This window comes from Saccopteryx leptura, chromosome 5, assembly GCF_036850995.1.
Source record: "Saccopteryx leptura isolate mSacLep1 chromosome 5, mSacLep1_pri_phased_curated, whole genome shotgun sequence".
Classification (NCBI taxonomy): domain Eukaryota; kingdom Metazoa; phylum Chordata; class Mammalia; order Chiroptera; family Emballonuridae; genus Saccopteryx; species Saccopteryx leptura.
This window is the reverse complement of record NC_089507.1, coordinates 28,733,066-28,756,601: the sequence shown is the minus strand read 5'-3', so window position 1 is coordinate 28,756,601 and position 23,536 is coordinate 28,733,066. Positions and strand designations below refer to the sequence as shown.

General features: G+C 35.9%; 1 protein-coding gene across 4 annotated transcripts in view; it reads left to right on the top strand.

The window, feature by feature from the left end:
• Positions 1 to 23,536, top strand: part of PDS5A (PDS5 cohesin associated factor A) — a 118,762-nt gene that overhangs the window by 26,527 nt on the left and 68,699 nt on the right. For all 4 annotated transcript variants that reach the window (XM_066387386.1, XM_066387389.1, XM_066387388.1 and 1 more), the window contains exons 3-10: positions 5,712 to 5,915; positions 7,321 to 7,407; positions 7,886 to 7,983; positions 9,241 to 9,367; positions 12,208 to 12,288; positions 13,171 to 13,311; positions 18,387 to 18,502; positions 23,164 to 23,258. In XM_066387386.1, coding sequence (XP_066243483.1) covers positions 5,712 to 5,915; positions 7,321 to 7,407; positions 7,886 to 7,983; positions 9,241 to 9,367; positions 12,208 to 12,288; positions 13,171 to 13,311; positions 18,387 to 18,502; positions 23,164 to 23,258 — 949 coding nt within the window. The remainder of the gene's footprint in view (positions 1 to 5,711; positions 5,916 to 7,320; positions 7,408 to 7,885; positions 7,984 to 9,240; positions 9,368 to 12,207; positions 12,289 to 13,170; positions 13,312 to 18,386; positions 18,503 to 23,163; positions 23,259 to 23,536) is intronic.

The following is a 23,536-nucleotide window of genomic DNA, read 5'->3' as shown; positions in this document are numbered from 1 at the left end:
TGTTTCTTCTCCAGTTTCATTGCAGTGTGTAAGTTTGAGTCGTACCATTTAATGACTTGACTTACATATATTGTGAAATGATTACCACAGTAATTTAGTTAACATCCATTGTCTTGTATAGATTTTTTTTAATGTTTTTTTTTCTTGTGATAGAAACTTGATTACTGTTTCTTTGTAGTTTTGAAATCAGGAAATGTGAATCCTCCTATTCTGTTCTTTTTCAGAATTGTTATACCTATAGCTATCCATTTGAATTTTAGGATTAGCATAGTTTCTACAAAGAAGTCAGCTTGGATTCTGATGAGAATTGCAGTGAATATGTATATCAGTTGGGGACTATTCCCATCTTAACAATGTTAAGTCTTTTGGTCCATGAAGATGGGATAGTTCTCCATTTATATAGAACTTTCATTTCTTTCAACAGTGTTTTGTAATTTTCAGAGTATAAGTTTACTAATTTTGTTAAATTTATTCCTAATTCTTTGATGATATTGTAAAAGGAATTGTTTTCTATCAATAATTTCATTTTCAGGTTTTTCATTCCAAATATTCAGAAGTTTGATTGAGTTGTATCCTGAAACTTGGCTAAACTTATTTATTCCGATTGGTTATAATGGATTCCTTAAGAGGAGTTTTTATATGCAAGATCATGTAATTTGGTCCTGGCCATTTGGCTCAGTGGTAGAGCGTTAGCCTGGCATGTGGATGTCTGGTTTTGATTCCCGATCAGGGTGCACAGGAGAAGCAACCATCTGCTTCTCTACCCTTCCCCCTTTTCTCTCTCTCTCTCTCTTTCTCTTTCTCTTTCTCTTCCCCTCCTCTCCCATTTCCATGGCTTGATTGGTTTGAATGCATCAGCCACAGGCACTGAAGATGGCTCCAAGGAGCCTCTACCTCAAGCTCTAAAAATAGCTTGATTACAAGCATGGGCCCAGATGGGCAGAGCATGGGCCCCAGATGAAGGTTTCTGTGTGGATCCTGGTTGAGGCACTTGTGGGAATCTGTCTCTCTATATTCCCCTCCTCTTACTTAGAAAAGAAGAAAAAACATAATCTGTGAATAGAGATCTTTTTTTTTTTTCTAATCTAGATGCCTTTTATGTCTTTATAAGCCCAACTGCCCTGGCTAGAACCTTCAATATAACATTAAATAAAAGTGGTGAAAGCGGATACCCTTGTCTTGTTTCTAATCTTAGTGGGAAAGCATCCAGTTTTCTACTGTGTGGATTTTTCACAAATACCCTTTATCAAGTAGAGGAATTTTCCTTCTATTCCTAGTTTCTTGAGTATTTTTATCATCAAAGTGTGAAATTCTTTTTTTCTATATCTATATACTATGATCCTATGATTTTGATTTTTATTACTATATATTTAATTGATTTTAAATGTTAAACCAACCTTGCATTCTAGACAAATCCCACTTGATCATAATATATAGTTTCTTTTTATGTGTTACTGTATTTGATTTGCTAATATTTTGTTGAAGGTTTTTGCATCCATATACATGAGATATCAGTCTATAATATTCTTGTAATGTCTTAGCCTAGTTTTGGAAACAGGTTAATACCAACCTCAGAATGAATTGGAAGTGTTCCACCATCTTTTATTTTTTTGAAGAGCTTGGGAGAAATTTTTCTTGAAATATTCAGTAAAACCTGACCAGGCAGTGGTGCAGTGGAGAGCATTGGACTGGGATGCAGAGGACCCAAGTTCGAGACCCTGAGGTTGCCAGCTTAAGCGCAGGCTCATCTGGTTTGAGCAAAGCTCATCAGCTTGGACCCAAGGTCACTGGCTCAAGCAAGGGGTTACTCGGTCTCCTGAAGGCCCACGGTCAAGGCACATATGAGAAAGCAATCAATGAGCAACTAAGGTATCGCAATGAAAACTGATAATTGATGCTTCTCATATCTCTTTGTTCCTGTCTGTCTGTCCATATCTATCCCTCTCTCTGACTCTCTCTGTCTCTGTAAAAAATAAATAAAAGTGTTCATTAAAATTCAGTAGTAAATCTGAATTAATCTGGGCCTGGGCTTTTCTTTCTGTGTAGTTTTCTCTTATAATTCTTTTTAGTAATGTCAGTAGTAATAGTACATTCTCTCTTTCATTTCTGAATCTGATAAATTGAGCCTTCTCTCTTTTTTCTTGGTCAGTCTAGCTAAAGATTTTCTCATTTGGTTGATGTTTTCAAAGACCAACTTTTACTTTTCCCTTTCTCTGTCAGTCTTCAGTTTGCTCTGTGCAAAAGTATTTTCTGGCAGCTGATTTAGGGAGCCTTTGCCCAATTTCGCTTCTCTGCCCCTGTCTACTCTTCCCCCCATCTTTTCATCTTGCCCCAAGGGCCTTTCCGTGGACTATTTCTTATCCTTTGGTTTTTACTGCTTGTACCATAATTAATTCCATCTGTTTTTTCCCACATATATAACTTGTCTGCTTGAACTCCATTTTTCCTTTCTTTTCTTATTCCAAATCATAATTCATTTCACCTCAAGAAAAGCCAAGTGCTTTTCAATGCATTTTTGAGTAAAAAGGCCGTAAGTAATAATGATTGATCATTTCAAGAGTGGGACAAATGATCCACCTTTATATCAAGGAGAAGGAAAGCTAGAATGCTTAATTAAGTTAATATATTAAAGGCATCTATTTATATAATATTAAGCTGCCATGTGCTCCCATCTAAATTCTCTACCATTATCTTCACCTAACTACATTGTGAAAAAGGAGGGCTTTTTTATTTGGTCTGGCGACATGACCACTCAATAGCAATAGCACTATAATAGTTATAGTACCTAAAAGTTATAGCACTATATAATATATAGCTCTATATATTTTTTCTTTTTCTCTAGTTATTTTGCATTACCACTTGTCCTACTGTACTACACTGTATATAATATAGGTTAAGAGTGGTAAGAAGTAGTAATTATCACACTGTCTGCATTTGAATTTTTATGTCTGTGAGTAAACTACTAGCCTCAGTTTATTCATCGGTTAAATGGGGATGTTAATAATCCTCCCACAAGGAAGTATTGTATTAGATGAGTTAATACTACATTTAAATTACTTGAAATATGTCTGGTTGGCACACAGAACTCAATAAATGATAACTATAAGTACTCTTATAATTATTTCACCTATAAAAATATAGCTTTTGAATTAAAATTTTCTCTAGTATGTTAGGTCTAATATAGAATAATTCATTGGTTTATGTTATGTTGCCTTTGCTCATTTTGTCCTCGTACTTCACTACTACCCAAGTTAGAGAACTAAGATTATTCTAAAACCAAAGTCAAAACCTCTGAAGCCTCAATGCAAGTGTTAGACTATAAGGCTTTAAGGCTATTCATAATATACTGCTCACAAAAATTAGGGATATTTCAAGGCTTCAAATATTCCCTAATTTTTGTGAGCAGTATATTTTAGGACTTGAGGTGTTTCTGCTGAAGCTAAAAATAGCTTCTATGATGACTATTTCTGTTGCACTCAGTGGCTAGGTTATTTTTAGAATACTGGTAGAACTGGTTATTAAAACATTTCTTCTTCCCGACCTGTGGTGGTGCAGTGGATAAAGCGTCAACCTGGAAACACTGAGGTTACCAGTTCAAAACCCTGGGCTTGCCTGGTTAAGGCACATGTGAGAGTTGATGCTTTCTGCTCCTCTCCCTTCTCTGACTCCCCTCCTTAAAATGAATAAAGGCTTACAAAAGTTAAAAAAAAAAAAAAAAAGAAAGAAAGAAAAAAGATTTGACTTAAAAAAAAACATTTCTTCTAATTTAGAAACTTTCAGGAATTTGTAAAATTGTAGTTTTGTAGCATATGCTTATTAAATGGTTTGGGTTGATAGAATGAGCCTTTAGAATAGAATTGGGTTTAGAGTTTAGGAAGAGTATAGAGAATGTGTAGCATCTAACTTTTGCATACCACACAATTTAGATATGAAATAATAACTTTGCTTCATTAAAGAATACTAACCTTCACTATGTTAATAGTAAAACATATTATATCTTCAAGTAGTCCCTAGTGGTTTATTAGAAAAACAACCTATTGAATTTTCCCCAAAGAATAATTTGTTGAAATGGAATGAAATGGCTATATTGATGCTTTGTTTTTTGTTTGGTTTTTTTCCTCCTGTTCAGCTTCAGGGTTTCTTTGTTTCTTATTTGAAAATTATAAATTATTCAACTTGTTTAAACAAACAAACAAAAAACCACTCAAAAGCTCACCCATTTCTCCCACCCCTTACCCTCTACCTCTGTCAACAACCAATCTGGTATATCTGTGAGCTTGGTGTTTTGTTTTGTTTTGGGTTTTGTTTTTTTGTATTTTTCTGAAGCTGGAAACGGGGAGATACAGACTCCCGTATGCGCCCGACCAGGATCCACCCGGCACGCCCACCAGGGGGCGATGCTCTGCCCCTCTGGGGCGTCGCTCTGTTGCGACCAGAGCCACTCTAGCGCCTGGGGCAGAGGCCAAGGAGCCATCCCCAGCGCCCGGGCCATCTTTGCTCCAATGGAGCCTCGCTGCGGGAGGGGAAGAGAGAGACAGAGAGGAAGGAGAGGGGGAGGGGTGGAGAAGCAGATGGGCGCTTCTCCTGTGTGCCCTGGCCAGGAATCGAACCTGGGGCTTCTGCACGCCAGGCCGATGCTCTACCACTGAGCCAACCGGCCAGGGCCTGGTGTTTTGTTTTTAAGATTCCACGTATAATTAATATACAGTATTTATCTTTCTCTGTCTGGTTTATTCCACTTAGCATAATGTCCTCAAGGTCTATCCATGTTACTACAAGTAGCAAGATTTCATTTTTTTTAAAGTTGAATAATAATTCATTGTGTGTGTGACTACTCACCATATTTTTATAGATGAAGTATTTATAATAGTACTTATAGCTATCATTTATTGAGTGTATTTAGTGTGTAAATACACACATCCCCCCACATAACTTCTTTATCCATTTATGTATCAGTGGACACTTACTTTATTTCCATGTCTTGGCTATTGTCATCAATGCTGCAGTGAATGTGGGAGATGCACTTATCTTTCTGAGTTAGTATTTTAATTTTTAGATAAACACCCAGAAGTGAAATTGCTGTGTCACATGGTAGTTCTAGTTTTAATTTTTGTTTCATTTTAATTAGTACTTAGTCTTGAAATATATATTTAATGCATAGCTATTGACATCAGAATTTCAGAGAGATTTCTGCTCTCAGACTCAACCCCTACTGGCATTTACAGCCAGAAGTTAAGGGAACTTCCCCCAGCCTGATGTGGCACTGGCAACCCTCACTCCTCAGGGGAGATCTCTGCAACCAAGATATCTTTCCTGATCGTTATCTAGTCACACGTAGGTGTGACTGAGACTAGCCAGTGCCTTGTCTCAGCCCCTCCTCCAAGTCTGAATATGGCTTCTTTTTTAATTCCCCAGTTGTAGACTTTCATTCAGCTTGATTTCAGGCAGTTCTGAATGATGGTTGTTTTGTAGGTTAGTTGTAATTCTGATGTAGTTGTGGGAGGAAGTGAGTAGTAGCCTGTTTAACTGTGCTGCCATCTTGACTGAAATTTTTACCCAAATTATTAAATGAAGATTTACAAAAACTATGAACTCTCTGTTAGTAATTGATTACTTTTGTGTTGTAAAGATAACATTTTTTAAAAATACATCCTCCACTGATTTCTAAATATCCGGAGTTCATTATATTTTTCTTTTATACATTTTTACAGATGGTAGTAAAAACTTTTATGGATATGGATCAGGACTCAGAAGATGAAAAACAGCAGTATCTCCCATTGGCCTTGCATCTTGCATCTGAATTTTTCCTCAGGAATCCCAATAAAGATGTACGTCTCCTTGTAGCTTGTTGTTTGGCTGACATCTTTAGAATCTATGCCCCAGAAGCTCCATATACTTCCCATGATAAACTTAAGGTAAATACTATCTTTACAAAATTGGTTTGCTCTTATAAGTTTATCTTTTCTTTAGGAATATAGCTTTCATATTATTCATCTTATTATCATAAGATTATATCGTAAGTTGCAAAACAAACTATTCAGTATACTTTTCATTGAGTATCTACAAAAATGACTGGTATTTTTATGAGAGTAGGAAAGTACGTATCAAAGCTACTCTGTGTATGCTCATTCCTGACCTTAGGATAACCTATCACAAAGCCCAGATGGCTGAATTGAAGCATAAGTAGTGTATTGTATTAATGATAACTTTTAAAACAATAGTGTAACAGAACTTGCACATTTAAATGACTATTTTTCCCTGCAAGTCATTCTACATGCAAAACTAAGCTCATCTTGGTGGTTCTGCCTTTATTTGAAATGTTTGAGGAGCTCCTGTTTTGCATTGATCTTGAGCTGATTTCATATTTTGAATAATTTTTTACTTTTTTTTATTTTATTAAATGGGGGAGGGGCAGAGACAGACTCCTGCCATGAGCCCCAACTGGAATCTACCCATCAAGCCCACTAGGGGGCAGTGCTCTGCCCATCTGGGGCTGTTGCTCTGTTGCAACCATATCCATCTTTTAGTGCCTGAGGTGGAGTCTATGGAGCCATCCTCAGGGGCCGGAACCAACTCACTCTAATCGAGCCATGGCTGCAGGAGGGGAGAAGAAGAGAGAGAGAGAGAGAGAGAGGGAGAGGGAGAAGCGAGAGGGGAAGGGGTGGAGAAGCAGTTCAGCGCTTCTCCTGTGTGCCCTGACAAGGAATCGAACTTGGGACATCTACATGCTGGGCTGACACTCTACCACTGGGCCAGTCCGCCAGGGCCAAATAATTTAATTCTTGGCAAATTTTAATCTTTTTGACTACTTTCTTTTAAGTAGACTTAAAATGAATTTGTTCCATATTAATATTACTTTGGGTTAAACTAAAGAAAGCCTATTAAGAAATGAAGCACTATCTTTATGAAAAGTACAACTTTGGACTAATCTCTTACTGCTTTTGTTCCACATGACTTTGAAGTCACAAATCAAATTCAAAAGTAGGTGCCGAAAATTTTTGTTGATGTGTAGGAAGTGGTAGAGGAAAGACTCGTGTCTAGTTGCTCAGAATGAAAATAATTGTTTGCCATGATGCACAATGAAGATAGTAAAATGGAAGTTCTGTTGTAGAAGGGTAGCAAGATATAGGACCTAAGTTCTGTCAGACAGTTATTTTGAATACAACAGTATCAAGTCATTTGGCAAAAAGAGAATTTTCTTCTATTGTAATTTGTAAGATAGAGTGTATGTGTGTATACACCACACATACAATTAGTGTATTATGAAAGAGTGATAAGTATTTGTGTCTAAATTAACATATTTTATCATTTTTTTAACAGGACATATTTTTGTTTATTACCAGACAATTAAAAGGTTTGGAGGATACAAAGAGTCCGCAGTTTAATAGATACTTTTATTTATTAGAGGTAAGAATAATTACTTTAATTTAAAAAATATTACCTTGTTTCATGTACTAGAAAATTCTTAATAGTAACTCTATAATGTAAAATGAATCTTTGTTTTATACAAAACTCACTTAATAAAATGTCATTTAATTTTTGCTCCTCATATCCCAAAAATATGAAGTATATTCCACTGGGGAAACTAGTCTATTTTTTGAAACTTTATTTTCATCCTTTTTTTTTCCTAATTTAAAAAGGGGTTAAGTTGAATTTCCGTTGCTCCTTATATTTTGTATATTACATATGGCTAACAATTTAGTATTTTTCAATTAAAGAAGGTTAATGCCAACAGATACAGAGTACATGCCTACTTTAACAATTGTAATTTTATATATTGGACTTTCATAAGCTTTAAATCTCTTTAATTCTAAAGAATAATTTTATTAATGAATTTGCTTTTGCTTAACTTCTGTGTGTAAATAAATTTTACTTTTTATTGAAGAATTTAGCTTGGGTTAAATCATACAACATCTGCTTTGAGTTGGAAGATTGCAATGAAATTTTTATTCAGCTTTTTAGGACTCTCTTCTCAGTGATCAAGTAAGTTATTTTTAGAGCATTTCTGTTTGTCTCTTTTCTTGCTGTGTATATGCACTAAGATCTTTTAGAGTTATAAGGAAATGTTTTTCTTAGAAGACCTAACATGAAGGTATTGGGGGGAGGGCAGTGAAAAGGATTGTCTTCCTAAAAGTTAAAGAAATCTGTATCTAACAACATGACAAATTTCCCACCAACTTTAAAAATTTTCATCTTTGCATTTTACCACTGAGTGCCCCAGCAGGTCTATTATACATTAGTTTACTTGATTTTAAAAAAATTGTAGGTGAGAGATACATAAATGATACTAAAATTTAGTTTGGTTTTGATTTCAACTTTCCTATGTTTATAGCAGTATAACTAAATTATAGCATTTCTCTTGATTTGTCTTTGCATATATATTCAGATAAGTGTGAAAATGGACAGGACAAGTTTAGTTAAGATGTAGTCAATAAGGAGAGAATCCTGGGTGGTCTACTAGTTAATAACTGTTTTGTAGGCAGTCTCTTTAGGTAAGTTTGTATCAGCATTAGACATACTAATGTTAACTCTTCACTGGGGCTAAAGAAGCAGGACCAAAACTGACTCCTGGATTTATACCTTGTTGATTTTTTGTTTATTTGAAATTCTTTGAGAGGTACCAGGATGACATTTTTAGAACCTTCTAGTCATAAGTTCTGATCAGCATTTTATATCAGACTTTTGATTTTCAGTATTGGTATACTAAAACCTCTAGTGGCAAATGCATGTGGCATAAATTACATGTAATTTATGGCTTAGGCTTTTTTTGTATGTATAGTTTCATTTAGGGGAATATATTAAGATCTAAAAGGATAAAAAGGATGAAAAACTGTCTGCCTGTATTACCTTGTCATTTTTTGTTTTTGTACTTAAAATTTTATCATGTTTTTAAAATCTGGGGCAATGTAAGCAAAGATGGCCTTTCTTTCAAATTCACACTTTTTTTTTTAATTTAACTCACTTCTTGACTCATAATTATGTAAGGATGTAATTCATTTTAAGGGTCTTTGTTTTTATAAAATACAATGATACCTTACAGCTATTGTAATAGTCAACAGAAAGAGAAAGTAATAGAACATCCAAAATTTCTTTGCCTTTATAGTCACAGTTCCCTCAATTGAAAATTCTTATATTATCTGACATAGTTATTTTAAATTGGGAAGTTTAATTTTCTTTTTGTATGCCTGGATTCTTTTCCTTTTCTTCTGTTTCTTTCTTTATTTCTTTTTTTTTTTTTAGCAATAGCCACAATAAGAAGGTACAAATGCACATGCTAGACTTGATGAGTTCTATCATCATGGAAGGTGATGGAGTTACTCAAGAATTATTGGACTCCATTCTTATTAACCTCATTCCTGCACATAAGGTCTGTATATATGAAAATATTAAAGACTCATTTAAAGATAGTACTACACATATGAAAAATAATTATTTGCACCATTTGCAATCCCACATAATCATTCCTACTATCATTCTCCAGCCCCAAATAAAATGGTATAACACACATCAATCTTGTAACCATAACCATTATTGTTTTTAGAAGATACATTGATTAACATATTATATTATGGAACATTTTATTCAGTTAAATGCTACCTATTTTAGGGAATATTAAATAATGTTTCAAATTTACCTTTCATATCCAATCTGGGAACTACAAGGGTTTAGAGTACTTTCAGAAAAAGATTTGGGCTGAAGCAAGAACTATAGTTAATGTTAACCATAGTTATTAACATTAGTTAATTAACATTTAGTTATTAACATTAACTGTGGTTAATGTTAAGGGGGAAGGGTGATTGAGAGACACATATCCCTCCCCGTTTCCATTTTTCTGTTTCTCTTTGCTAGGTCCTTCTAAGAAACTGAAAGGTTTAGCTCCATCACTGGGCTGTACTCGGGCCTACCCCACTATTGATATTTACCCTTCTGCTCTTTTCCTGTAGTGGTTCAGTGATGTATTATCAGATGTTAGATGTAATTAATTATAAGTTCTTACTCTTTTGACTCTTTGATTCTCTAAGTATTATTTGCATTTTATTGATTCAAATGAGTGTAATTTGTCAAAATTTTGAGAGTATGGCAAAGGAGTGGTATATGTCAAGCAAAATAAGAGAGAAAGAACTTTCAGAGGAATAGCTAGTATATTTAGTGTTTATATTTTAGTATTTTTCTAAGTAGGAAATGATATACCCACCCTAGCTGGATGGCTCATTTACTTAGAGCATTGTCCCAAAGCACAGAGGTTGCAGGTTCGATCCCTGGCCAGGGAACATACAGGAACAGATCAATATTCTTCTCTTTCTCACTGAAATCAATAAATAAAAATTTAGAAAAAGAAAATAATACATACCCTTTGAAGAAATAGAAAGCTAACCTTACCTAATCTTGTCCTTTTGCCAGTGGAATAAAGCCTGGAACAAAAAAGGGTCAGAAATCTGGCCCAGCCCAGGCTGGATAGCTGGGTTGGCCCAATGTGCAGAGGTTACTGGTTCAATCCCTGGTCAGGGCACATACAGGAACAGGTGTTCCTGTTTCTCTCTTTCTCTCTCCTACCCCCTTTTTCTCTCTCTAAAATCAGTAAATAAAGTTTTTTAAAAAAAATCTGGCCTACTATGCGAAGAAAGTTTCATTTGAATAGAAGTTATGCTAATTTCCTTTGTTGTTGTTGTTGTTGTTGATGTTGAGAAGGAGAGATAGTGAGGCAGGCCAAGACCCCCATATGGGGCCAATGCTCGAGTACTGCCAATAGAGCTATTCTCAGTGCCTGGTGCCACATAAACCAATCACGCTGGCTGCGGGAGAAAAAGGGAGAGAAGCAGATTGTCAGTTCTCCTGTGTGCCCTAACCAGGAATCGAACCCAGAACACCTATATACTGGGCCAACACTCAACCCACTGAGCCATTGACTATAGCCTACTCATTATTTTGTGTATGGCTGCTTTCACACTACAGTGGCAGAGTTGTGTAGTTGTAGCATTGACCATATGGCTCACAATGCGTAAAATGTTTACCATCTGTCTCCTGGCATAAAAAGTTTGCTGACTACTGACCTAGAATATAGGGCTTCCTCGTCTCTTTTGGGAGAGAAGCAAAATGATGGTGAATTAATCTCAGTTTGGTCCAAAACTTCAAAGTATAGAGATGTTATACTCTTCAAAACAAGAATTCTATTTTCAGTGAGTTTTTAAAAATTAAATATATGGCCCTGGCTGGTTGGCTCAGTGGTAGAGCATCAGCCCGGCATGTGGAAGTCCTGGGTTCAATTCCTGGCCAAGATACACAGGAGAAGTGCCCATCTGCTTCTCCACCCTTCCCCTTCTTCTTTCTCTCTTTCTCTTCCCCTCCTGCAGCCCAGGCTCCACTGGAGCAAAATTGGCCCAGGCATTGAGGATGCCTCCATGGCCTCTGCCTCAGGTGCTAGAATGGCTCCAGCTGCAGCAGAGCAATGCCCCAGATAGACAGAGTATTGCCCCCTAGTGGACATGCTGGGTGGCTCCCGGTCGGGCACATGTGGGAGTCTCTCTGCCTCTTCACTTCTCACTTCAGAAAAATACCAAAAAAGAAAAAAAAATTAAATATATATATTTTTCTAGTCTTTTTTAGACCCTTTATTATGTTACAGTTCATTGGAATCTTGAAGAGTGAACGCAATATTTAGCATTTCAAATATATAATTGATATTCAGCCTTTCAAATATATAATTTGTTGACAGTTTTACTTGAAAAACCTTCCAGGTCTGTTGTTCTTCAGCACGTGTTGATCAGACAATGAAATACTGAGATCATGGGTTAGAGAGAGGGATGGTAGTTGTGATGGTGGTGTGGGTGTGGGTGGGGGTGGGGGGGTGTGTACACGTGCGCGCGCGCACACACACGTGTTTAGGATCCTTGGTGTAATTGCCAGTTTCAGTTGGTTAACAAACAAAACCAAAAAGACTTAGGTCAATTTTGAGTTTTGTAAAACTAAACGATATAGGGTTGGGTTTTTGGCTAATGTATTATTTTAATTTTTGATTCATGGGTGTGCTGTTTCTAAATTTTATATTTAATACCGCTTGACTAACTGATACTTGGTAAAGCCTTCAGTAGGATTCCATTGTATTTTTTGCTTTATATTTTGTAGATTTGGGAGACTATAGTGTTCTACTGGTGCTATCATAAATTCACCAAATCATTTGTAATTTTGCATATTTTTATTGTGTTTCAGAACTTAAATAAACAGTCCTTTGACCTCGCAAAAGTCCTGTTGAAAAGGACAGTCCAGACTATTGAGGCATGCATTGCCAATGTATGTATTTCTGCCTATATTTATTCCATAATTGTGTAATTTAATCCATGTACTAATTTATTAAATCTTTTACATATAGGTTTATTTAGCCTGTAAACAATTTAATCTATTTAGAACAAAAGTATATATAGCTTTTCAAAATAAATATCATTTGATGAGACTACCAGAAAAAAATGTGTAGCTGTATCAATTGCATACGACTTCTTTAGCATTTTTAAATTTAATACTTTTTTCTAAGTGTGTATATGTGTTGACAGAGGGTGGAGGTGTCATTTAATTTGTGCTCTTGATAGTCTCTTTGTTTTTTTCTAGCATTCTTATAAATTATCAGTTAGCTTTTATATCATCAGCTTTTCCTTCTCTTTGTCCTCTGAGCCAAAATGTATTTGACTTTCCCTCAGTAGTTAAAAAAAAAAACCCTCATCCCCACCTTTAAATACTCTTTACTACTAAAGTCATGGAAAACTTGGTCACACTCAAATAAAAATAAAGAAGATTAAGACAAAATATTTTCTCTATTATTAGGAAATTTTCTGTAAAGTTCTCTATGATGAATTATATAAACTATCTAAATTGTTTTTGCTTTAATGAAAGGTAAGATCCCTAGGAATGCCATCCTATTTTGAAAGAAAGCTAACAACCCAGTTCTTTCTTTAACCTTTCTCCTCCATGTAACATTCATAATTTGATGTTCAGAGATTTATATTATCTCTTTTGGTGACTGTCACCATATTTTAATTGAAACATCTGTTCTGTTTCATCCCCATCAGTTGTATATGTAATGCCTAGTTATGTAGTTTTTTTTTAACACATGTTTATTTAATAATCTATCCAAGTTTTTTAGTGAAATAGATATTTTATTTTTGTTTTTATATCTTCTAGTTTTTTAATCAAGTCCTGGTGCTGGGAAGATCATCAGTAAGTGATTTGTCAGAACATGTATTTGATCTGATTCAGGAACTTTTTGCTATAGATCCTCATTTATTATTATCTGTCATGCCACAGCTTGAATTCAAACTGAAGGTAAGACTGACTATAATTTTTAAGCCCTTTAAGCTTTAAGAGAAAAATATATATGACATCATTTTTCTTTAGATATAAAAGAATGAAATATGAATTCAATTTCTTTTTTATATTTAAGTAAGGTATGCTTTTTGAATTATTTGAATAAAACAGTATCTCTCATCTGGGTCATAGAAGAATTCACATTGCAAAATTATAACTTAGTAATTAAATATCTGATAAACAGTGACACAAATAAAAGATATGAAATATAGTATCTCAGAAATGTATGATACATGTTATTAAATGGTATTTATTATTAGATCTGATTTAGAACATCAAAAGATTTCAAACTGAGTGCTCCTAGAGTTTTGATTATGACTATATGACCCTTTCATAGAATAAATCAAGGACAAAAATTTTACTGTATGACTTGGAGTGTACTTTTTTATAACTAAGCAAGAAATTTATAACTCCTCCAAAAATATGAAAAACTTGGCACTTGATCCCCTGTTCTAGCTTTCAAAGGATAACACCTACATTTGCTTAAAATTTTGGACTTTTTGAAATGCTTTTTTTATCCAATATTTTATTTGATCATTAAATCAAGCTATATAGTTCGTACCAACATCACAACTTTTATTTTTATCTATTTATTGATTTAAGTGAGAGGAGGGGAGATAGGGAGACAGACTCCCTCATGCACCCTGGCTGGGATCCACCTGGCACCTGCTAAGCAGAGTCAATGCTCAAATCAATCAAGCTATCCTCAACTCCTGGAGCCAATGCTCTAACCAGTCAAACCACTTGCTGTGAGGGGGAGGAGAGAGAGAAATGGAACAGGAAGGGGAAGAAAAGTAGATGGTCACTTCTCATATGTGCCCTGACTGAAGATCAAACCGGGATGTCCACATACTGGGCTAACGCTCTATCCACTGAGGAAACCAGCCAGGGCCACAGTTTTTATTTTTGAGATAACACGTAAGATGGGATATTTCTCCCAGTTACACAGTTAAAACATTTTGGATAAGAACTTTGTATTTTAGATTTAAAGTATGTATAGATAATTAAGAATTGTTCAAACTGTCTTTATTATAAGCATTTGCTATTTAGTGTAAAGAACATTGGTACCAGGTTTCTGAGAAACTCTGTTGTATAGAAAATGTTATATAGAGAACATTATTTATTTATTGAGTTTATTTGAACAACAGCCTACAGAAGTTTCCATGCCAAATTATTTATACCTATAAAGCATTAAAATAGTTTCTCTCAATCTGTTTATAGAATTTAAATACGAAAAGTCAAGCCTCTTTAATCCTTAAACAAGATTGCCATGATGGTTGGGAGGATTTACAAACTAGACTTCTGCATTTCTTTTTAATTCCTTTTTATTTATTTACTTATTTTTGCTTTGAATAAAATTTTATTTTAATGTGCAGTATACAGTACCTATTCATTCTTGAATCCTTTATAATTTGTTTTCTCATAAAAATATAACAACCATGATATAAAACATTTAAAAGATTTAGAAGTAAATGTCACCTATAGCCCTACATTCCTCCCTCATTATTATTTTGCCCTCCTCCCCATTCCTTCATCTCCAGCCTTTCCCTCTGGCTGTAATCTGTGTGCTGTATATATATATTTTTTGGCTAATCCCTTTACCTACTTTTGAGTTTAATGTATGGACTTAATGTAAACTGAGGGAAGCTAAGCTGTAGTGATTGTTCATGCCACTTCTTCTGTATGTTCATTAATCTAAAGCAGAGGTGGCTAACAAGCTGAATCCTGCGTGAAAATAGGTTTGTTTTTTTTGGGTTTTTGTGAGGGTTTTTTTGTGTGACAGAGGTAGAATCAGAGATAGGGACAGACAGATAGAAAGGGAGACAGATGAGAAGCATCAATTCTTCGCTGCAGCTCCTTAGTTGTTCATTGATTGCTTTCTCATATGTGCCTTGACTGGGGGTGGGGGCTATAGCAGAGAAAGTGATCTCTTGCTAAAGCCAGCGACCTTGGGCTCAAGCTGGTGAGCTTTGCTCAAACCAGATGAGCCCGCACTCAAGCTGATGACCTCGGGGTCTCGAACCTGGGTCCCAGTCCGACACTATCCACTGCGCCACCATCTGGTCAGGCTTATTTGATAGATTTTTTTATTTTTTGTGTGGCAGAGACAGAGAGAGGGATAGATAGGGACAGACAGACAGGAAGGGAGAGAAATGAGAAACATCAATTCTTTGTTTTGGCTACTTAGTTGTTCATTGATTGATTTCTCATATGTGCCTTGACCAAGTGACCCCTTGCTTGAGCCAGCGACCTTGGGCTCAAGCTGGTGAGCCTTGCACAATCCAGATGAGCCCACGCTCAAGCTGGCGACCTCGGGGTCTCAAACCTGGGTCCTCCACATCCCAATCTGACGCTCTATCCACTATTCCACCGCTTGGTCAGGCAGATATTTTTAAAACTGATACAAAGAATCTTCTCTCTTTAGTTACTAACATTGAATGGATGAATAAGTTTCAAATTTTTAAAAATTTTAGGTGTATGCATTTTCCTTTTCAATAAAAATCATAATTTGGCAACATTGGGTTCTTATTGTGTACATCAGTGATTCTCAACCTTTTTTGGGCTACGGACCGGTTTAATGTCAGAAAATATTTTCACTGACCGGCCTTTAGGGTGGGATGGATAAATGTATCATGTGACCAAAACAAGCGTCAAGAGTGAGTCTTAGACGGATGTAACAGAAGGAATCTGGTCATTTTTTAAAAACAAAACATCATTCAGACTTAAATATAAATAAAACGGAAATAATGTAAGTTATTTATTCTTTCTCTACGGACTGGTACCAAATGGCCCGCAGACCAGGGGGTTGGGGACCACTGGTACACATGACAACAAAATGGCTGAATGCCTGACTTGTGGTGGCTCAGTGGATAGAGCATTGACCTGGAACGAAACCCTGAGGTCGCTGGCTTAAGCACAGGCTCACCAGCTTGAGCACGGAGTCGCTGCCTTGAGCGTGGGATTATAGACATGACCCCTGGTTGCTGGCTTGAGCCCAAGGTTCTTGGCTTGAGCAAGGGGTCACTGGCTGGGTTAGAGCCTCCTGGTCAAGGTACATATGAGAAGCAATCATTGAACAGCTGAGAATGCCACAACTACAAGTTGATGCTTCTCATCTTTCTCCCTTCCAGTCTCTCTCTTTCCCTAAAAACAAATAAATGATAATAAGTTACCTTGCCTGACCAGGTGGTGGTACAGTGGGTAGAGTGTGGGACTGGGACACGGAGGACCCAGGTTCGAGACCCCGAGGTCTCCAGCTTGAGCATGGGCTCATCGGATTTGAGGAAGGCTCACCAGCTTGAGCCCAAGGTCGCTGGCTTGAGCAAGGGGTCATTCAGTCTGCTGTACCCCCCCTGCCCCCCCATCAAGGCACATATGAGAAATCAATCAATGATCAACTAAGGAACCACAATGAAGAATTAATGTTTCTCATCTTTCTTCCTTCCTGTTTGTCCCTATTTGTCCCTCTCTCTGACCCTCTCTGCCTCTGCCACAAAAAATAATAATAATAATAGTTACCTTTTGTAGCTAGGATGAAAAGAAATAAAAACTAAGAGTAGCCTTTTGAGATTTCCTTTTAAGAAAGTCACTTTAAATTGTTGATTCAGAATCTCTCATTTTTATCCATTGTTTTAATCATTAAGTATATATGTATTTGTATTCAAGCAATGTATTATATAATATCTTAATGAGATAATTTTACTTTGGAACAGATTAATAAATGTCCATCATTTTTTTTGCTCTACATTATTTTTGAACCAAAAAATTATCATTACTATAAACATATTCCAGCTTTATTCAAGAAACTTATTTAAAATTTTAAAATGAGGTGAGTTCTCACTTTTATTTCAGTAAATATATAGATGTGAAATGTCACATCATTTGAAATAATCACTAAGCTACTGAAGTAGTCACTTGCAAGTATAATAAAATTTCCCCTAATTCTGGTGTTTGATGTTTAAGGGATGGATTGATTTCTTGAAAAAATAAATCATGCTGGCTAGTCAGTTGTACTTACGATAAAAGGCGGCATTAATCTGCACTATTGTCACATCGTTTAAGAAAAACTTTGCCAGATAAAGTCATTTTGTGATTATAAATTGTTAAAATTTCCATTTTTACTTGTTGATACATGTGCCTATTTGAGCTATTAAATCTCTATTCCTGAAAATTAATAATTTCATAAGGAAAAGACTATATCCCATGGTCTTTATTTTTCTTTTTTTAACTTAGTCTTTTCCAATGAATATTTGTTTATTGGATTTCTGGTATTGCTTTAGACATTGTATTTGAACTTTAAAAAATCAGCAATTCCTTTTAGTTATTGCCTATGTTTTCCTAGTGAACATGTGACATTTTTAAGTTTCCTATAGCATAGTTTCAGAGTAATTTATATTAAGGTGTGACATCACTAATGAAATAGTAGAAACAGAATTTTCATAACATGTATTATTTCAGGATAAGAACATAGACCTTTATCAAAAATAACTTTTAAGTTTTGCTTTCCCCCCCACTTTTAGATTCTCTTAACAGCCCTGTTCTACTGAAATGAGTTTTCCTGAATTGTGACAATTTTCTGTATCTTGTTTTCCAGTCAGTAGGGAATCCTTTATTAAAACTTTACATATTAAAACCTTAATTGATATGGGTTTGTGTTGGAGCTCAAATTTGAGGAAAGGTTTCATGTAAAGAGGCTTATTAGGACAGGAATAATTTGCAGCTTCATCTTTCATAGTATATTTTCTAGGAGTCTTAGGGAATGTTAGAATTGATTACCTTCATATTTCTACAACCTCTGTATAGACTGCAGACAAGCAGAAGTAGGCATAAATTAGCAGTTGGGAAGAGTTTAAAGAGCAAAAAACCAGGTGATCTAACATACAATCAAATCAATTTCTGTATAGTAAAGGAGAGCATATGTTCTAAAGTTCTCATCATAAGCAGAATATGAAATTATAGCTTGTCAGGAATATTTTATTTCTGTGATCTGATGAATAGACTGCAGGATTCATTTATTTTCTCTTTTCTTTTAGAGCAATGATGGAGAAGAGCGATTAGCAGTTGTTCGACTTTTAGCAAAATTGTTTGGTTCTAAAGATTCTGACTTGGCAACACAGAATCGTCCTCTTTGGCAGTGTTTTCTTGGACGGTAAGAGAACATACAGTTCTTTGGATTCTTTTATATTTTGTAGGTCAGTCAGTATGGTCCAACTGGTTAAAACCACACATATTAAAAATTTAATTTGGGGCCCTGGCCAGTTGGCTTAGTGGATCAAGTGTCAGCCCAGCATGTGGAAGTACCAGGTTCAATTCCCGGTCAGGGTACACAGGAGAAGCAACAATCTGCTTTTCTCTTTTATCTCTCACCCTCTTCCCTCTCTCTTCCTCTCTCACAGCCAGTGGCTTGATTGGTTCAAGCATTGGCGCTGGGTGCAGAGGAATGCTCGGTTGGTTCGAGCTTCAGCCCCAGATAGGGTTGCTGGGTGGATCCCAGTCGGGGTGCATGCAAGATTCTGTCTATCCTCCCCTCCTCTCACTTTCAAAAAAAATTTTTTTTAATTTAGTATCTGTGTTACTGTCTTATCTGGAGAATAAATTGTAAGACAGATTTTTATGAAGAAAGCTTATTGACCAACATAATATTTTTAATATTTTTTGTGCTAAATAATGTCATTAGAATGAATAGCCTAACCAGGTGGTGGCACAGTGGATAGAGCGTCGGACTGGGATGCAGAGGACCCAGGTTCGAGACCCTGAGGTCGCCAGCTTGAGTGCGGGCTCATCTGGTTTGAGCAAAGCTCACCAGCTTGGACCCAAGGTCGCTGGCTTGAGCAAGGGGTTACTCGGTCTGCTGTAGCCCCCCCAGTCAAGGCACATAAGAGAAATTAATCAATGAACAACTAAGGTGTCACAATGAAAAACTAATGATTGATGCTTTTCATCTCTCTTCGTTCCTGTCTGCCTGTCCCCATCTATCCCTCTCTCTGACTCTCTCTCTCTGTCTCTGTAAAATATAAATAAATAAATAAATAAATAAATAAATAAATAAATAAATAGGCAACATCTAAGAATGTTCAGAATATTAAGATTTTAAAATAAATCATGAGTTTAAAGTCATACCCATGCCAATTTTCAGCCCAGCAATTCTTTTGCTAGTCTTCTTTTAGGTCAGTAGCTTATTTCATTGCATGATGTGTATTTTGAACTGATTTGGTATTGTATGATTTTAAACTTGAAAAAATGAGTCCTCTTCACTCAAATAGTTTCTAATGTTCCTTTTCAAGAATTCAGAATTATTATGTTCTATCAGCTCGATGGTAAGGTTAAAAATACCTATAAAATGGATTAAGTTCCCCCTTGCATTCCCTGTACACATTCTTTTTGCTTCAAAATTGATCAAGCCTGACCAGGCAGTGGCACAGTGGCTAGAGCATCAGACTGGGATGCAGAAGACCCAGGTTCGAGAACTCGAGGTTGCCAGCTTGAGCGCGGGTTCATCTATTTGAGCAAAAGCTCACCAGCTTGGACCCAAGGTTGCTGGCTCGATCAAGGGGTTACTCAGTCTGCTGTAGCCCCACGGTCAAGGCACATATGAGAAAGCAATCAGTGAACAACTAAGGTGTTGCAGCGAAAAACTAATAATTAATGCTTCTCATCTCTCTCCATTCCTGTCGGTCTGTCCCTATCTGTCCCTCTCTCTGACTCTCTCTCTGTCTCTGTAAAAAAAAAAAAAAATTGATCAAGAAGTCAGTTTTTACTATTAGTATTCTGGAGAACATTTGAGATTCATAATTGTTTAATTCACCTGATTCAGAAAATGGGCTCAGAAATTTTCTTAAAGTAAATTCAATATAATACTCCTTATAGCCTGACCAGGCAGTGGCACAGTGGATATAGCATTGGCCTGGGACGCAGAGGACCCAGGTTCGAAGCCTCGAGGTTGCAGGATTGAGCGTGGGCTCATTCGGCTTGAGTGTGGGCCCACCAGCTTGAGCCCAAGGTCACTGACTTGAGCAAGGGGTCACTGGCTTGGCTGGAGCCCCCTGGTCAAGGCACATACAAGAAAGCAGTCATTGTACAACTATGAGTTGATGCTTCTGATCTCTCTCCCTTCTTGTCTGTCTCTTCCTATCTGTCCTTCTGTGTGTCTGTCTCTGTCTCTAGGGGAAAAAACACTCCTTATAATAAACTTAAGTTAAATATTAAAATATAACAAATCTAGGCCTGACCTGTGGTGGCGCAGTGGATCAAGCGTCGACCTGGAACGCTGAGGTCACCAGTTCAAAACCCTGCACTTGTCTGGTCAAGGCACATATGGGAGTTGATGCTTCCTGCTCCTCCTCTCTCTCTCTCTTTCTCTCTCTCACTCTGTCTCTCATCTCTAAAATGAATAAATAAAATAAAGTTTAAAAAAAAAGCCTACAAAATAAAAATAAAAATAAATAAATAAAATATATAACAAATCTGATAAATTTCAAACACTGACATAATGACATCTTAAGTTACTTGCTCAGAACAGGCCATTTTGAAGGTCATAATAGGGAAAAAGTAGTATTTGAATAATTAAATTTATAAGAATTTAGAATAGAGCCTGACCAGGCAGTAGTATGGTGAATAGATTGTCAGACTAGGACATGGAGGACCCAGGTTCAAAACCCCAAGATGCTGGCTTGAGCAAGCACTCACCAGCTTGAGTGCGGGGTATCTGGCTTGAGCATTGATGGGATCATAGACATGACCCCATAGTCTCTGGCTTAAATCCCAAGGTCGCTGGCTTGAGCAAGGGGTCACTTGCTCTGCTGTAGCCCCCTGGTCAAGGTACATATGAGACAGCAATCAATGTACAACTAAGGTGCCGCACAAAGAATTGATGCTTCTCATCTGTCTCTCTTCCTGTATGTCTGTCCCTCTGTCTGACTCTGTCTCTGTCAAAAAAAAAGAAAGAAAAAAAAATTTAGAACAGAAGAATGAAGGAATACTTGTCAATATACAAAGGAATGACTCTGTCCTTGTAATTGATATCAGTAGTTACAGCAAAACATTTAAACAAAAGCTCAAGAATCTACTTTGTTACCTGATTTACTTGTGTAAACTAAATCAACCATAAGAGCCTTCTTCATCATTTTTGATTCACTGCTCTCTCCAACAGTGGGTCTCTAATTCGTATAAACCAGTGGTAGTCAACCTGGTCCCTACCACCCACTAGTGGATATTCCAACTTTCATGGTGGGCGGTAGCAGAGCAACCAAAGTACTGTATAAATAAAAAGATAGATTTAACTATAGTAAGTTGTTTTATAAAGATTTATTCTGCCAAACTTAGCGAAAATCCAATGTAATGTACTTGGTAAGTAATTATCATTATATGCTTTAACTTGCTGTAACTCTGCTTTATAAATTTTACAAAGTAAAGTTACTTCCCTACTTTATAAATCACGATTATTGTGGAACCGGTGGGCGGTGTGGAAATTGTACTACTAACAGAGAAACAAAAGTGGGCGGTAGGTATAAAAAGGTTGACTACCCCTGATAAACAAAGAAGTAATAACAGCTTATCTGTTTTACTGTATTTTCCTTAATTATTTAGCAATAAGTATTTTAATACTTTGTAATTTACTTGATCATAAATAGCAATATTTTTATTTTTCATTGGCAGTTAGAAAATTATAAATCCTAAGTGAAAAATTTTATTAAAATATGATTATCTCTGCATAAGGAAGTAGGAGTCCATGGACATTAAAACATTTATTAAAAAACTTTGGTTTAATTGGTACTTTTGAGATCACATCAGAAGTGAAAATATTTACTGTTATATTTAAAATCAATTAATAAATGTTTTCAAACTGCTCAAACAATAGTTTTAAATTTGAAAGTTGCTCAGTTTATCCTTATTACATAAGCAGTTTTGAATTCACAAGTGATATTTTGTATTTATTGAATTCTTAAAATAAATTATACTTTTAAAAGAGCATTTTCATATTTGTCCTGTTCATATAAAACTTTGTTGTGAGAAAGCATGACACGTGCATTTTATGTATTGATGGGTTTTTTTGTTAGTTTTTAGTTTTTTGTGGCTTTTTAGTGACAATGAGTGAGAGAGGGACAGACAGACAGGAAAGGAGAGAGATGAGAAGCATCAACTAATGAGAAGCATGAACTAATCACCTTATTTGTTCACTGATTGCTTTCTCATACATGCCTTGATGAGGGCAGTGTGTCCTCTAGCCGAGCCAGTGACCCCTTGCTCAAGCCAGCAAGCATGCAGTCATGTCAATGATTCCTCACTCAAGCTGGATGAACCCCAGTGATCTTGGTTTTGAACCTGGGTCCTCAGTGTCCCAGGCCAATGCTCTATCCACTGCGCCCCCGCCTGCCTGGTCAGGCCTGTATTTGTTTTTGAACTTACGGATCTGCCTCATACATGATTTGCTTTCTACCTCATGTCCTCCAAGTATTATTCTTGTATAAAATGTTTTCAAGTAGAAATTGTGTGTTTCTTATATTTTTTTTATTTTGTAGCATGATTTTAAGTTCTTAAATTTTGTTTCTGCAAAGTTGGTAGTTTGGGTTGGGAGGTGTATTTAGACTGGGTTTTTTTTTAGCATGGTAAATTCTGTTTTCAAAATGTTTTTGTGAAATTCTTATTTTACTTTATATTCTTCCTTTAGAACATGTTAATTGTCATAATAATCACATTTTCTAATCAATAGCTGTTGTTCATAGGCATTCACATAATGTTAGACATAGGTACCTTATTTGAAAATAATTGCTTTGCCTCACAACTAATATTTAGCAATCTTTTTATATGTAGGTTTAATGACATTCATGTTCCTGTGAGATTAGAAAGCGTGAAATTTGCCAGTCACTGTTTAATGAACCATCCAGATTTAGCAAAGGATCTCACAGGTAAGGTAGCTGGTTTATAACAAATATAAGAGTAATCACACAAATATATTTTTGATAAGTCCTTGAACTGCAACTTCAGTTTCTGAATTAGGTTTTAACTCTGGTGCTATTTCAAGTTTATATCAGCCATAAACTAGTAAATGATTTCATGTTTATATAATAAAGTTGCATTTGAAATCTTCATACTGTAATCCTTTGGAATTTTTTGGAAATCATAGTTTGAGGAAGTAAGCTCTTATATAAAGAAGTCATTATGCCTACATGATAATTAAACAGTT